The sequence below is a fragment of the Syngnathoides biaculeatus genome, chromosome 18 (genome assembly GCF_019802595.1).
Source record: "Syngnathoides biaculeatus isolate LvHL_M chromosome 18, ASM1980259v1, whole genome shotgun sequence".
Taxonomy (NCBI): domain Eukaryota; kingdom Metazoa; phylum Chordata; class Actinopteri; order Syngnathiformes; family Syngnathidae; genus Syngnathoides; species Syngnathoides biaculeatus.
In genome coordinates this window covers 9717836-9734760 of record NC_084657.1, presented here as the reverse complement: position 1 = coordinate 9734760, position 16925 = coordinate 9717836, and the positions used below count along the sequence as shown (strand labels likewise).

The 16925-nt window shown below is 45.2% G+C and overlaps 2 protein-coding genes across 2 annotated transcripts; both read left to right on the top strand.

Annotated features, from left to right (window-relative positions):
* Positions 1-4254: 4254 nt before the first annotated feature.
* LOC133491955 (protocadherin beta-15-like) lies at positions 4255-8725 on the top strand. Its single transcript, XM_061803724.1, has 4 exons — positions 4255-6786; positions 8081-8142; positions 8224-8336; positions 8421-8725. The coding sequence occupies exons 1-4, from the start codon at positions 4255-4257 to the stop codon at positions 8723-8725; spliced, it is 3012 nt and encodes a 1003-aa protein (XP_061659708.1).
* A 2548-nt stretch (positions 8726-11273) lies between these two features.
* LOC133492251 (protocadherin alpha-C2-like) lies at positions 11274-15988 on the top strand. The gene is made up of 3 exons (XM_061804334.1): positions 11274-13706; positions 15335-15372; positions 15893-15988. Exons 1-2 carry the CDS (start codon positions 11274-11276, stop codon positions 15344-15346), a joined length of 2445 nt encoding a protein of 814 aa, XP_061660318.1. The 3' UTR covers positions 15347-15372; positions 15893-15988.
* Positions 15989-16925: the final 937 nt, after the last annotated feature.

Sequence of the window (16925 nt, the reverse complement as noted above, 5' to 3'; positions counted from 1 at the left end):
GTAAGCCAAGTGTGTCTTCCACGTATTTCTTAATGCAAAATGAAATTGTTCTTTTCTTGTCCGGAAATGATTCACTTTTGCTGGTTTCACAAGCATTGATTTGCCTCGTGTCCCTTCTCGTGATCTCATAATCGGACAAAAATTCTCGACTAAAGTATCTGTGTGCCATCAGTTTCCATTCATCCATCATTACTTGAGATTTAAAGTATATTTTTTATTAAAAAAAACCACCGTAAATAATAATATATACTGGGGGAATGTCTTTATCTAATATGTTGAGGTGATTACATTTTTATCTGGTTTTCATTCATAATGGCTCACTGAAGAAAACCAGAATTAAATGTGGCCAGGCTAGGGCAAAAATGAGTTTGACCCCGCTTACTGTTCTAGTTCACATTTGTCATATCTTGGCTAACTCATTTGCATACATGATAGGGGGGTACGGTATATATTTAATACTTACAGCGCATTCCCTTCCAGTTCCACTCTGACCTCATTAATATAAGCATGCATCCATTTTCACTCACGCTTGTCCTCATTAGGGTTACAGTTGTGAGTGTACTAAAATTACCATTCACACTGTGAACCTAAGCAGTATTTTTTTCGTTGTTTTGTTTTTTTATGTGAGTGGAACCCTGCACAATTTCGAGTGTCCAAGTAATGTTGCATGTTTTTGGGATGTGGGAGGAAACCGGAGTGCCCGGAGAAAATCCACGCAGGCACGGGGAGAACATGCAAACTCCACACAGGCGGGCCGGGGTTTGAACCCGGTACCTCAGAACTGCGTGGCCAACGCTTTCCAGCTCCCCCCACCGTGCCCCCACCCCACCCCACCCCACCCCACCCAGTGAAATAAGTCTAGGACTCGAATCCCCAAGGTCAAGACTGTGAGGCAGAAATAATAACCACTCGTTCACCATGCTGCCCTCATTAATGCATTCATTCATTCCGATCGTGTCACCCCAAAGTGATATATCATTCACCTTGAGCATTCGAGGGGCACAGCCATTTGTTGAGCTGTCTTCAGTGGGGCCCAGGAGAGTCTCATAGCTTCTGTTCCAGAGAGTTGGCAAGACACGTGACAAAGAAGATCGCCTCACAGAGCTTTTCTCACTGGTGTGTCGGATCACCGAGACATCTTCTTGTTGGTGAGTTCATTGTTTAGCCCCTGCACATCTGCCAGTGACCTCAATTGTGCTGTAATCTCCAGGCGGCGCTTTCCTCGTGTGTTAACTGTGTTTGCGTTATCTCGGTTTTATGTGCTGCTTCTTCTGCGATGGTGATATACTCACTATGAATAACTGTGCAACTTAAGCAATTCAGAAATCATCTTTATTGGCCAAGTCTGTAAACGACACACGAGGAACTTATCTTCGCTAGTTGGAGTCGCGCGAGTACGACGTACATGTTGAGTACGACAGCAGACAGACAGTCAATTGACAGATAATAGTTTTGAGGCGCCGGGTCCCTTTTTTAATTAACATTTGTTCAAAGGAAAGAAATACATGAATAATATATTTGAAAGGCTTGTTGGATAGCCAAGAAGATTAAAAGCACATTGTTACCATTTTCTTATGGTAAATGGTTTTCTCGGCAGAGGCTGAAGACCCAAATGTAGAGGAAAAAATGGCAGACAAGAAAAGACACACGTGGAGAGGAGGAGGATCGGAACACGGCGAGCACAGCGGATGAGGGCAAGGGCCAAATCATTCAAATCAAATTGCTCTGCTCTTTGACTCCAGATTGGTTGACAGTTGTGACACATTTGTAACATGTCAAGTGTCGTAAAGGGCAGTTTTGTGCGCGCGGAGGGAAACACACGGTTGCAGACACGATAGCCACAAGCGCGGAAAAACCTTTCGAGCAGGCAAAGTGCAGAAAAACGGTGGGAAAAGATCACTTGTATACGAAATATAATTGTGAGTTCATACACTCAAAATGTGTTCTTGTGCGCACAAAACACACTTTTGTGCTCTATTTCTGGGTACGAGTATGTGGTTGTGGCACAAATCTAACGCCATGATTAATCTAACCAAAACTGGACTGTTGAACATTTTATTTTCTACCCTGGCTGCAACTACAGACGACGACACAATGCTGATTAAAGCATATGAACAAGGGGTCACCGACGTGATGCCCACGGGCGCACGGTTGCCCGCGAGGACTATTTAAGGTGCCTGCGGGGCATGTTCTAATCCAACGCAATATACAGTGAACACGGGCTTTTTTTTTACGGAAGTCAGTATTTTGATCAAAATTGCCTTGTCTTATATTGTCCTGATATTGTGTCGCATTGAAGTAAAATCGCCGCACTGCGTCGACAAGACGAGAGAAAGCGGTCAGTGGTGGTAATTGTTATTAATCCCATAACCAGAGGAGACAATCATGTGAGAAGAATATTTTTGCTTATGGCATGTTCAGAGCAGGTGGTGCAGAAAATATGGCATAGTTTTTTTTTTTTGTTTTGTTTTGTTTTGGGTCTTCGCCTGTGAGGTCAAATCATCAAATTCAAAATGGTTAGTTGGTCTCGAAACACATAACATGCTCTTTAAACCATCATAGCAGAATGCAAAGGATTTTTTTTTTTTAATGTTTCACTAAAACCGATTATGAGTAAGAAGCTGCGGCAGCCCAACCTTTTCTAATCCTAAGGTTTTAAAACTGAAACGTGGTGAAAGACAAAAGGATTGCTTCTCCACTTTTGCCCTTGAGTGAGCGACAGCGGGTGATTGTCAGTGTTTTGCGGGTGTGTTGCAGAGCCAGCAAGAGTGACAGGGAGATAATCTCTTTTGTATTTTTTTTTGATCCCTAAATGTGGTGATTGCGTGCCCTCATCCGAGCTACTTAGTTGTGCACTGGGTAAGCGATGCCATGCACTTAGGCTGCGAAAAGCAGGTCAATATGACCACTGAGAGGAAACCACATGTGCATTACACGGATAGCCTTGGGATTATTTCTCACAAAATGTCTTAATTCCTCTGTTCGCTAATGATCCAGGGAAAATGCCCTCTAATCTCCATTCCATTAATTAAAAAGAGCATGAGCCCGTGGAAAACCTCGCCATCTGCTTCGGTCTCACTGCTGCAGACAGATTGTGTTTTCAGCTTTCAGCATGCCGCCTAACTGGGATTTGGGGAGCAAATGGGTCGAGCACGCATTGAGGAGACAGTAAACAGATAAAACTGCTCCGTTGAAGTGATCACGCTCTCAGATGTGTTGGAATGGTGTATGTATATATTATTCTCCTTCAGTGAAATTCCACATTAAATACACCTGCGCAATCTAATGAGTGCCAACAGACACTGTACTAAAAATTGCACCGTCACTAAATGTATAAAACTGTTTTGTATGGCACCATGACTAATGTAATTTTGCTTTAAATTAAGTTCGCCAAAATATAAAAAAAAAAAAAAAACCTCACTATAATCCTACTGATAACCAAGAGCACAACTTCTTGATGGTGCAGGTGGAGAAAAGAGAATTATACTCGTTTATTTACATTTAATCTTCAAGCGGGCCCTTTCACAGACATACAGCAAGTCTTTGGAAAGCAATTTTCTTAAAACTTCAAGATCAAGATCATTCATCTGATGCATGTACAGAATTTGGACCAAGTGATTTGGAGGTCTACGATTGGCTGGCAACTAGTTGAGGGTCGGCCTTACCTCCTGCCCAAAGTTAATTGGCATGGGCTCCAGCACACCTGCCACCCTCTTGAGGATAAGCGGCTCAGAAAATAGATGGACGGAGGATGGATGGATGTGGACGTGCAGGTTGACGAAAAACAAAATAAAAAAACATAACACAGTGTACTTCTACAATATGGCAAAATTACAACTCTCGGTTGGCTTTTTTTTTTTTTTTTTTTTTTTTTTTTAAGCTTCTGTTGTGGTCAAATGCTGCGTTCAACGTCTCAAAGTGAACCAAGCACGTTTACATGCAATTAAAGCCTTGGGACCGTGATATGGATTGGCTCGGCCTAGTGGGCAGTAAAGATTATCCGAGCAGATGTCGTCTTGCCTTCAACAGAAACAGTGGGGCCAATGATTCGGGGGCGCGCGCGCGCACACACACCTCTGCGATCGCCCTTCCGCTCTTTCCTCTCTCCTTCCTCTCAGACAGACAAACAGGAGCCGTATCATCCCCACCAATGTCAAGTTTTGTATTGTTTGCCCTCCACACCGCAGCGTCGTGCGCGACTTGGCCTCCATCCGCAGCGTCAAGTTTTCATGGGAGTTGAGAGCCAGCCTCCAAATGGACACTCAAGGGGCGAAGAAGGGACGCAAGGTGTGCGTAAACTGCTCCATATCCTGCGCGTTTGCGGTGCTGGTCTGCTTCTTGCACTCGGCATGCGCACAGATCCGCTACTCCATCCCGGAGGAGCTGGAACACGGCGCCTTTGTGGGGAATATAGCGGAGGACTTGGGTTTGGATCTGGATAAACTCTCTGCGCGAAGATTCCGCATCGTGTCCGGCGCAAGGAGGCAGTACGTGGAGGTCAATCTGGAAAATGGAGTCTTATTTGTGAACGAGAGGCTCGATCGGGAAGAACTGTGCGAGCAGAGTTTGGCGTGTTCTTTCCATTTGCAAGTGGTGATCGAAAACCCGCTGGAGCTGTATAGAGTCGAGGTCGAAATTCTGGACGTGAATGACAACTCTCCTAGCTTCCCGTGGGGCGAATTTAATCTGGACATTTCGGAATCCGCGGCACCGGGGTCCCGTTTCCCACTGGAGAGCGCGCAAGACTTGGACGTGGGTTCCAATTCGTTGCGCACTTACTTGCTGAGCGTCAATGAGCATTTCACTTTGGACATCCACACAAGAAGTGATGGCAGTAAATTCGCCGAGCTCGTCCTGCAGAACCCGTTGGACCGGGAACAGCAGAGCGCTCACCAGATGGTTCTGACAGCGGTGGACGGAGGCTCGCCAGAGAGGTCTGGAACGGCGCAAATTGACATCACCGTTTTGGATGCAAACGATAACGCGCCTGTCTTCGACCAGTCTTTCTATCGCGTGCGCCTGGCGGAGAACGCACTCAAGGGTGCAGTTGTCATCAAGCTCAACGCGTCCGACTTAGACGAGGGCACCAACGCGGACATCAGCTACTCTTTCAGCGGGCACGCCCCCATCAAAGTGCGCCAGCTCTTCGCGGTGGACGCGCGCACCGGGGAAATCAAAGTGAAGGGGCTGATCGATTTTGAAAAAGCAAGGATGCATGAAATTTACATCCAGGCAAAGGACAAAGGTCCTTCCGCTGTCGCGGTGCACTGCAAGGTGCTGGTGAACGTCTTGGACCGGAACGACAACGTCCCAGAGGTGATCCTAACGTCCGTGTCCACGCCTGTGCAGGAGGACGCGCCCCCGGGCACCGTCATTGCCGTCATCAGCGTCACAGACAAGGACTCGGGGGAAAACGGCAACGTGGACTGTGAGATCCCAAATCTGATCCCCTTCCAGCTCCACTCCTCCTTTAAAAACTACTACACGTTGGTGACCAGTGACTTTCTGGACAGGGAAAGCGTGGCAGAGTACAACATCACTCTCACCGCAAGAGATTTGGGGTCTCCGCCTCTGTTTACGAGGAAGACGATTGTTGTGCAAGTTTCTGATGTGAATGACAATGCCCCTCTCTTCAAGCAACCTTCTTATTCTGTCTACTTGACTGAGAATAATGCACCCGGGGCCTCCATCTGCTCGGTGACGGCACAGGACCCGGACTATGGGCAGAACGCATATCTCTCTTACTCTATAGTAGAAGCCGACATACAGGAAATGCCCGCCTCGACCTACGTCTCCATCAATTCCGATAATGGGAACGTTTATGCCCTCAGGTCGTTTGACCATGAGCAGTTAAAAAGTTTTCAAATCACAGTGCAAGCTCAAGATGCCGGATTCCCGCCGTTGACCGGCAACGTTACGGTGACCGTCTTTATTTTGGACCAAAATGACAACGCGCCCATCATCGTGTCGCCTCTCCCTCAAAACGGGACGCCGCCGACTGAAACGGTGCCGAGATCCGCTGATGCCGGCTACCTGATCACCAAAATACGAGCGGTGGACGCAGACGCGGGTCAGAACTCGCGCCTCTTCTTCCAAATGCTCCAAGCAACTGATCCGAGCTTGTGCAGTGTGGCTTTGTACACGGGGGAAATTAGGACAGTACGACATTTAGTGGAGAAAGACCCCACGAGGCACAGATTGGTCATTCTGGTGAAGGACAATGGCCAACTACCCCTCTCGGCCACAGTTTCCATCATTCTGTCAGTGGTTGACAGCCTGCCAGAATCTCAGGCCGATTCGGGTGACCTGTCCCTGAGCCCCCGTCACAGCTCCAACTTTAGCCTCTACTTAATCGTGTCCCTCGGCACTGTCTCCTTAACGTTTCTGGTGGCTATCATCGTCATTGTTACTGTGAGGAGGCTGAAGGACGGAGCGTCCCGGAAAGAGTCCAACTTGCACTCCACCGGCGTGCGGTGCTGTTGTTGTCGCTCGGCATCGCCCGGAGGCACCAACGTCTTCAAAAAGTCCAATTTGAACATCAGAACGTCGGCGGACCCGGTCGGGTGCGCCGAGGCCAGCGGTAATAGCGCGCTCCCTCAAGCTTACTGCTACAAGATGTGCCTGACGCCAGAATCCTCCAAAAGCGACTTCATGTTCCTCAAGCCCTACAGTCCCATCCTGTCTGCTCGGCAGAATAATGCCAAAAGCGCAGACTACCTGACATCTGGTTGGAGCGCACTGGGCCATAATGAGCTGGCCAACAACCGAACGTCAACCCCCAAAGAGGTAACGGCACACAAATTAAAAAAAAAACCACACACAAACCTCTTCCAACCACCAACTTTCACCGTAAGGGCCGTGTTATTCATTTTGCTCCTGTTTTGAATTCAGTGGTGTAGAACGACACTTTCCATGCAGCTGTACTTTTTCTGTACTACATATCATATTCAGCACAGACATTTCTTGGGGCGGGTGCTCAAGCTCCCCCAAAAGGTCCATACAAAATAGCGTGAAAATTAAATTATTTATAATGTATTTTTTCCTGTTGATGCAATCAACAAAACAACTGTTAATAAAGGAGGGGATGTGATAATACAGTGGAATGAACCAATGCAGTCTGTGGGATGTTGTTAATGTAGTAGTTCTCGTAAGTGACTCGTGGAGATGGCGTCGTGGATTGATCTACAATCCACCAATGCAGACTGTTGTATGTAAACGGTTTTAGTTGCTTTGCTATAGATGTACACTGTCTTGAAATGTTTCTTTTAATACAGTACAGTAAATGTTTTTTTTTAACTCCGGTTGTATGAAGCTTTAACATACTGTAAATTTGTCTCATTTTTTGGGATGAACACTTGGGCCCACCACATTATTGTACTTTGTTTTTGATTATGGTAGTTGTTGCAGAGTTAAGTATTATTTGAGGTGGTACTCAATGTAAAAACTTTGAGAACGATGGATCGAGCGCGGAATGCAAATGTAAAGCATTGGTTACCCATTGCAGGGATTTTTTTTGTATGAATACAATCATCAAGATTGTGTAACTCGGGGGGAGTGGCCCGGGGGGGGGGGGGGCACTGTTCCAAAAATCTAAAATTGGATTGTTCTGCCATTAGGGGCTAAATAGCTGATCACAACTTTGTCCCTGATTCAGTGCAAATTGCTAAATTTGCAGCGACATTCATTATTCATCCCGTTCGTCATTTCGTGCACCCCAAGTCATGTGATACCTCACATCCAATCAATTTGTTCATCGTTACCTCATGATCATCCTTTTAGGGTTTGCTTTTTTTTTTTTTTTGATTCTTCAGGCGTATCAAAAGCATTCCAGTATGAAGTTTGTTCCATCATAACGACTACACACAGAAATATCTTGAAATTTATGTTTGAAAGCAATATAACATCCAATTTTGTTTTGTTTTGTTTTGTTTTTTTTTTTTACCAGTAAGATATGAACCCATACGAGCTATTGAGCGTGATCGCAAACAAAGGAGAAAAAGGCACACAAGTCGAGCAGAAAACACATTTGCTGCACTTGTGCAAGTTATTGATTTGCATTTGGTTTGCTTGGACCATGCAGCTTAAGTATTCCAGTCAGGACTGGACCTGGACCAAGAACCAACGCAATTCATCATACAAGAGGTGAAAAGTTGAACAGAGGTCACACATGCACTCGATGCAGATGGATGACACTACACCGAAGTTGTATTTCTACCTCTTCAGGTACAGTTCCGGAAATGTGGAATGCACATTATCCCGTCCACAGCAGTACGACGCTGATGAGTATTTCAGCTCTGCGGCACCGCAGTACTGGACCTGGGGAAAACAAATGAGTGGTGAGTGCCGGGTGTTAAATCTGTTCTTGGTCGCGTTGCTAAGTAAGCACGCAATTGTCGTGTACTCACTGCCCAATTTTACAGAATGCAAAACGTCTCTTCAAGACAAAACCAACGTCATTTGTACTCCAAAGTACTCGCAGCCTCAGTCCGAGGCAGCGGGCTATCAGCACAATGTGTACATTCCCTCCGATACACCGGACTACCAGCACAATGTGTACATTCCTGGCAGCATATCTGGCTACAGCACACTCAAGCTTGCACCGCGGGGGGAGCTGGACGTCTACAACACCTTTTCTACTTTTGGGAAGAAAAAGAAAATGACCTCTAAATATGAACAGTCTTCTGACAAAGATGATGGCCTCATGAGCCGTGGTGTTCTGAAATAAGACACCGAGCGTTCTGCGGACTCTTGGTCTGATGTATTTGGAACTAGCAAGTTTGTTCTTGTGAGATTTTTTAAAAAGCAATTCTATATATATATATATATATAAGAAGAACAAAACAGACTGATGGTCAGGGTTATTCAAAATATGTTTTTTTTTCCCCAATTAGTGTCCAAAACCTACAGCCCTAACTGCATATGGTAAAATATTGTAAATGCTTTCCTACTTAGTTCTCATGAGTACATTTTCTATTTAGCAACTCGTTCAGTAGTAGCTGTTTAATCTTCCTCAAGAAGTCTTGTACATGTTGGACAAATTTCTCTGAGTACTTTTGACTGTTTTTCATCTCACATGCGAATAATGACAGGATTTAGGTGGACGTGTGGCTTTAAGGCTTGCTCCACAATACAGGATGAATGTCCAATGTGATCTCGGCCTAGCCATGATTCATCTGTATTCAAATACATGTTCATACGTGGGAGAAATATTCACTTTGTACAGGGTTTGTACAGTAAATATATATTCTATCCATAAAATTCACCTTAAACCCAAAACATGTCCTGATTGTTTGTTTGTTTTAACCAAATCAACTTGAAAAGTGCAGTAGTTTTTAAAGTGACGCGTGTGGTGACCACACATGACAACATGTATAGAGAATATTAAGTAAAATGTGTCAGAGAAAAGTTGTCTGCAATCGTCGTATGTACAATTCAGGTCCAGATTGGGCACATCAAACCCGCTGTACGCATGCCATGCATGGAAGAGTCAATAATATTTGAGCATAGTTTCATTCCCCATCTGTCTAAAAGAGCCTGGAATCTGTGGCGTTTAAAGGCAACCGAAAGAACATCCACACAAATACAGATTGACTCGCAAACGTTTATCCTGGCAGTTCTTCCAGAGAAAAGAGCCAAAAAGAAATATTTGACTGAATCACAAACACCGCCAAAAGCGGCCCGGCAAGGCAACCGAGCAGAACACGCGTCCGGCATGCAGCCAGAGGACGCGCATATGGATATTGTCTGTTTCATATCAAACCGGGAGAACTCAAGATGCGCTTCACGATTTTTGTTTTTTTTCCTCCCGTGAGCAATATGGCTAGGGTGAGGAAGTATCGTTTTGCCACTAGAGGGTGTAACTTCATCACAGATACTTTGCCTTTGTTAAATCGAGTTGGATTATTAATTGAATTGGGGGGAAATGGCGAGTGCATGCATGTTCTCATGCACTGCGGCCACTGTTGAGGACGTACATGTGCAGGTTCTCAATCTCTCTGTAGAAAGAGTCCCCCCAGGACTTTGTAATCCTCAAGGACTTTGAAAGCAAAGGGTCAAAGGTCGTGGCTGACGACTCGCCCCTTCGTTAGTGCTCGTTCCAATCACTCTCAGCTGGTGGGAGGTCAAGGTCTATCTGCGCAAAAACACCTCACGGCACAAAAACAGTTTCTTCACCTGAGCAGTTTGCCTTGGCAACCAAGCAATCCGTCCTAATGCTTTAGAACCTGAGACAAGTTAAAATACTTTTTCCACAAAAAGCTTGACCGCAAGCCGCAATTGCAAAGCACACATTGTTCATTGTATTTCTGTGTCAATCAAAACTGAACAATAGTATCTATCATATTTCATCCAGCCTCTTGGATCTCATCCGGTTGTGCAGCAGTACCTCACGCAGGTTCAGATGAGTCTTTGTACCCTCACTTCCCATCCCAGAGACCAATCGTGCCAAATGTATCACATCCTGCATGTTGCTCTAATTCCTAAATGTTTCACTAGGTGGCGGTAAAATACAGACAAATGGAAGCACAACGCACCCACCACAAAGAACCTCTCACCAAGCATCACTGCAGTTGAGCTAAATCTAAATCACACAACCATGACAAAGAGCTAATCGTCACCATGGTTACGTGAAAAGAAAACTTAATTTAGTCCCTCTACATTGTTCGTGGGGGGTTATTCCAGAAACCGGAAATGATGAGTTAATATAGGGGAATATGGGGGATGCTTTTAATAGATGCAAACATGAGCGTAAAATTGCAGCTCCTGATAAAAATGAAAAGGCAAAATGATTTATGGGGGCTTTGGGTTTGTGCGATAGTTCTCTTTGGTAGCAATGCCATCATCGTGAATGCTTATTTCTTGCTCTTAAAATTCCTACATGCTCTATGCCAGCATCATTCAAAAAAAAAAAAAAAAAAACATTTTCATTCATTAAATTCCCTTTCTGTGTTGGCATTAAATTACATCCACACCAAATGCACGTTTTTAAAGGAGGTTATGACGTTTGGATGTATAAAATGGTCAATTCCCCCACCCCCTCTCCTCCATAGACCCCCCCCCTCCCCGCGCGCCCTCCCCCCACATCCTTTTTATGTGAGCTGGGCCACCCGAGGCCGGTCTACACAAACGCTGCACACGCCCCTGCAGGAATCGGATGGACCGCTTGCTGCAGCTCCCACGCGTGGAGCCAAGAATGAATCCGACGCTCGTTTGCATCCAGACAGCTTGAACATCAGGACGCATTTGCTCGATCGCTTCACTTAAAAGGCAGCGCAATGGCTTCTCTCGTGGCGCTTTTACGGACACGACTGCTGGTCGCAGCTTTTGCATTTTGTGCGTTGTGCGCGTCTGTGCTTTCAATCACTCGCTACTCCATTCCGGAGGAGATGGAAGAGGGTTCCTTTGTCGCCAACCTCGCCAGCGATTTGGGTCTGGATGTTCGAAGCATGGTGGAGCGGAAAGCAAAGCTGGATATGATTCACAGCAAAAATTACCTTGACATCAACAAAGAAACCGGAGAGCTCATCATCCGCGAGAAGATCGACCGGGAGAGCATCTGCATGTCTAAAACAGCCTCGTGCTTTATGAAGATGGATGTCATACTGGAAAACCCAATTCGTATTTTCAACATCGAACTGGAGATCATGGACATTAATGACAACGCACCGGTGTTCCGGAGGAAGACCATCAATTTGGATGTTTCCGAGGCAACTCCTCCCGGTGAGAGATTCTCATTAACAAATGCCGTCGATGCGGATGTTGGCGCTAATTCAATTAAGACTTACTATCTAAGCGAGAGCAAATACTTCAACATTGACATACAAACTGGCAGCGATGGCTCCAAATACGTAGACTTGGTTCTTAATGGCAATCTGGACCGAGAGACAGATGCGGTGCATAATCTAATTTTAACCGCGGTGGACGGAGGGGTTCCTCCCCGCTCCGGCACAGCCGGTATTATTATCAATGTCCTCGATATCAATGACAACGCCCCCCTCTTCTCTCAACCGGTGTTTGAAGTCAGTTTTCCGGAGAATTCAGGTGCAGGGACTGTTGTCATTACCTTAAATGCAACAGATTTGGACGAAGGCACAAATGCACGCTTATTATATTCGTATACGCTCTACACATCTGAGAAGACACAGGAGCTCTTCTTGCTTGACCGACATTCGGGCGAGATCAAGGTGAAGGGGGTCGTTGACTTTGAGGAGAATCAGAGCTTTGAGATGCACGTACAAGCTCAGGATGAAGGGTCCAGCCCGCTGTCAGGACACTGCAAAGTTGTGGTATCTGTCACCGACCTGAACGATAACTACCCAGAACTGACCATTAAGTCTCTCAAGAGCGCAACAGCCGAGAATACGGCTGTAGGGACCCTGATCGCGGTGGTCGGTGTCAGTGACAGGGACTCCGGGGTCAACGGCCAAGTGGAGCTGACTTTAAGTCAGCAAGAAATGTTACCCTTCATCCTCAATCAGTCCTCAGAGGGTTACTTTGAGCTCTTGGTTTCAAAGCCACTGGACAGAGAGATAAAAAGCAAATATGAAATAACGTTGAAGGTGACAGATAAAGGAACGCCGCCGTTAACTGAAAGCGAGACTTTCACGTTAGAGATTCATGATATCAACGACAATGCTCCCGCATTCCCAAAGTCCTTTTACACCATCCACGTGATGGAGAATAATCTGCCGGGAGCCTCGCTGACATCTCTGAGTGCGTTTGACCCCGATCTGAATGAGAACCAGTACTTGGTCTATTTCATAATGGAGAAGGAGATAGCCAACACATCCATGTCAATGCTGTTCTCCATCAATCCAGAAAATGGCGACCTTTACGCCTTGAAGACTTTTGATTTTGAGCGAGAACGGGAGTACCTTTTCCACATTGAGGCGAGGGATTCCGGCGTCCCCGCGCTGAGCAGCAATGTCACGGTTCATATCATCATTCTGGACCAAAACGACAACACCCCTGTCATAGTGTCGCCGTGGCGGGCGCAGGGGTCTGTCGTCGAGCAGGTGATACCCAGGTCTACAGATAAGGGACATCTCGTGGCCAAAGTGATTGCCATCGACGCTGACTCGGAGCAGAACGGCAGGGTCACCTACCAGCTTTTGCAAATCAGCGATACAACCCTCTTCAGTCTAGACCAATACAACGGGGAGATCCGGACAACCCGAATGTTCAGCTACAGAGACCCCCGGCAACAGCGACTCGTAATCGCCGCGAAAGACAACGGCAACCCTGCCCTCTCTACCACCGTCACCATCAAAATAGCCACTGTCGAACACGCCATGGCATTTTCAGAGACAACAGAGTTGCCGCTGGAGTATGACGTCTTCACAGACCTCAATTTGTATTTAGTCATCGGCTTAGGGGCCGTTTCCTTCATGCTGCTCATTACCATCTTGGTGATTATTGTGCTGAAGTGTCAAAAGCCCAAGCCAAAGGCGATCAAGATTCCCCCAGCTAATCGGAACAGCGTGATCAGCAGGAATAGCGTGATCAGCCAGAGGAGCTCCACAATCGCAGACTCCACCTTGATCTCCAGCGACGCCTACTGGTACAGCCTCTTTCTCGCTGAGACCAGGAAAGGGAAAGTCGTCGTCAGACAGCCCATCATACCCAAAGGAGCCGGCTACTTTGTGTCCAGCATACCCAGGAGCATAGGGCCGAGCGAGACCACAGAGTCCAGAGCATCTACACTGGAGGTACGTCCAATGTGCGATATTTGGCAGTCTACTGGCTGCTAAATAACACCACAAACAGCACAATCATCAACAAGAACAAATGCAGACTAACCTGTGTGTTGAGGGACTTTTTAAAGGCACCGGCGGCACATACGAAGTTAAACATAATACTAATAGAAGGTTCAACAAATTCCGATAACTTTATGATACTTGGAGATTGTTGATCACCGTTAAATATGTTTTTGTTTTTAAGTATTTACAATGAACAGACAAAAGTATTTCTCATGGTGGGTTTCCTCAAACTATTTCTACTCAAGATCAAAATGAGGGATGGCAAAAATATGGCATGATTCCACCGTAGACAATGACGATAATAGGGAAAAGGTTTGCCAACAACCCAACAAAGTGAAATATAGGAGTATAGTTTGGGTTCAAGAATAATACTTAACAAAACAAAAAATGAGTCAGCGGCTATCACCAAATCCACAGTCCACTTTAGGTTTGTCTAGGTCAAACATTAAAGCGCTATCAAAAGAAAAGAAAATAGCAAACAAACAGCAACCGGCTTGCCAATTCCGATATTGAAACAGTATGTGGTCTCCGCACCGCGACGTGCAGACATATTGTCATGCTGCTAGATATGGTTTGCCTCCATCAAGGTCTGACATAGATCATAACAAAGACTGGCAAAGTCCCAGCTTTCACACTGTCGGCTACATTTCCAGCTAAAATGTATTCACGACCTTGAACCACGACAGAAACAAAACAAAGAGACAATGGTCGGGGGTGAAGTGATGCGCTGATTTCTTAGTGCAATTTGATGAGGTGCAGGACCGACTATTACTTATTCGAGTACTGAAAGAGCCGACAAGCAATCACATTGAATAATTGGGTCAAACAATGACAGCACCGCCCCCACCTCGCGCACCCACAAACACACACATGCGCGCCGACATGCACGTATGATGTTCCACTGTTCAATGTCTAATGCAAGATGTAGGTCATTCATCCCAGATGCATATCACAGGGGTGGGTGGCAGAAGAGCGGGAATCGACTTCAAAGAAAGCTGACGGGGAGCGCTCCTCTTCAGGGACAGCCATCCACTTTGGGAGCCGCTTATCCTCACAAACAAGTGCCAAATCGTGCAGGGGGTCTGGCCAATCAGAAGCAGCTCCTGCACAGCCCCACGTGGAGTGGAACCTCCAAGGTCAAACAAGCACAACGTTCCCAAATTGAAAGAGTCTGTCCCAGAGTCAAACCGTTGCCGTGGCAAAAACTTTACGGAGCGTACGCGCAATGTCGACATTTAGATTTTAAAGTTCAGAACTATCATACCTGTGTGCTGTAATGAAGAAGATGGACGGCGGGGTGAGCAGAATCACCTTTAGTTTTCTTTTATTTTTCCTCTAATTATTCTCAAATGTCACGAGCGTAAAAACCAAGTTAACTGCTGTGAAACTATGAAGTGCAAAGAGTCCAAGTCCCTTCTGGCGGCGGGCAACCAGCAAACTGAACCGTAACAACTAAACACTGGACAGGACAAACGTGTACAGTACAATGAAACAAGTACACGGGAATAGCGTATGTTTGCATGGTGTTTGACATTCATACTCATTGTGCAACTTGTCTCTTTTCTTCTGTTCTTAAGTATTCAAAATGAAAAAGAAGTCCATTCTACAACTGGAGGTACGCTGGTTGTTTTTTGTTTTTGTTTTTTTCAGTTCAAATTGATTTAGTTTTAAAACGCTATGACTGACCTTTTCCCCGGATGGGTAGCTGCCTGTATTTGTGTCAACAGGCGCACAACATTGCATTACATTTAAATTGGCCAAGATCTCAAGTCGGGAATCCAATAAGCTTACCGAGAGCACAGATTAGAATGAAATTGGCTGGCGGTCAGAATCGTGTCGTGCACATCTGGCCATCCTCAATTCTGGCCAGGCCAGTTTAATTGCCAAAGTTCACATTATGACGCTTGCTGCATGTTTTGTCCACACTGATGTGTCCTAATGAATGATTTTGTATTTTTATATTTTTATTTTGAACTGGGATGAATACAAGTTGCTACAACTTCATTTAGTTTTGCCACAATGACGCTTGAACGATGGTGGCAGTAACCAGTCGCAATCCGCCGTTGCATGAGTGAGGAGTTTGTGTAATCTTCGTCATGTTGATTCCAGGACTAATTCGATGTTCTGTCTCTCAGCAGGCAACCAGAAGAGAACCGGCGTGATCCGATCTTCTCTTGCGAGTAGTCAATGACTCCCACACCAATCCAGAACCGTTTCCTTGAGTCCTTCCGAGCCAACTCTTCTCTCCTTCAATCCTCCAAATATTGTCATTAGCTAGATAGGCAGATACCGTAGATATCGTATACTTTAATAATCGTGTGATGGAAGTAAAGGAATCATTCTCAGTTCGTTCAGCTTCATCATCCCAGGTCTTCTATTTTCAGCATGAATCTGCATGATTCTAAAATATGTCTCATTTGGACTAAGAATTGAAAACTTTTATTGTTCTTAACATGAGTTGAGCGGTCTCACTCCCATTTCTTTTCAACGCGACTCAAACGGGTAGTGCCGTGTACAAAATGTGCTTTATCAATAACAGTCAGGGTGAACATGATTCTTCCATAGGACTTATTTACTTATTCAATTGTGACAGGTTTATGTCATCCATTTAAATGCTGCTTGCTTTCCTTTATATATATATATATATATATATATGACATTTTGACTGTTCTATGTGTGGAGCTGTTGTCCAAAAAAAAAAAAAAGCTCCCACTATCATCAAGCAATCTGACTTTCTCTGGCATTTTACTCAGAGTACTCACAAATGTCTAAAAATGAAAGCTAAAGCTAATGGGTGCAGAAAAAGTTTTTATGTGTTTCTCGTCCAACATTTTGAATGAGTTTTGAGTATCAAGTGGATAATTTCTCGCCATAGATACTGTAATAAATAGTCTGACCGGCCATGTATTAATTATCTTAGCTAGTGTTTTTGCTGTATTTTGGGGACAAGTTACTTCGCAAAATCTGTATTTATTTAAAAAAAAAAAATACTTGGAATGTGGCATGAGGGAGACAAAAGTTGAAATTGCCCTCAAACTTAATGTGACATGACCAATGAGGTGAAAGGGCATTGTACATTCAAGCATAGTGAACAGTAGCACTGCTTCAAAACAAATGTCCATCTCTTTTTCTATCAACATGAAAATATCAAAATAAACTTCAAATGTA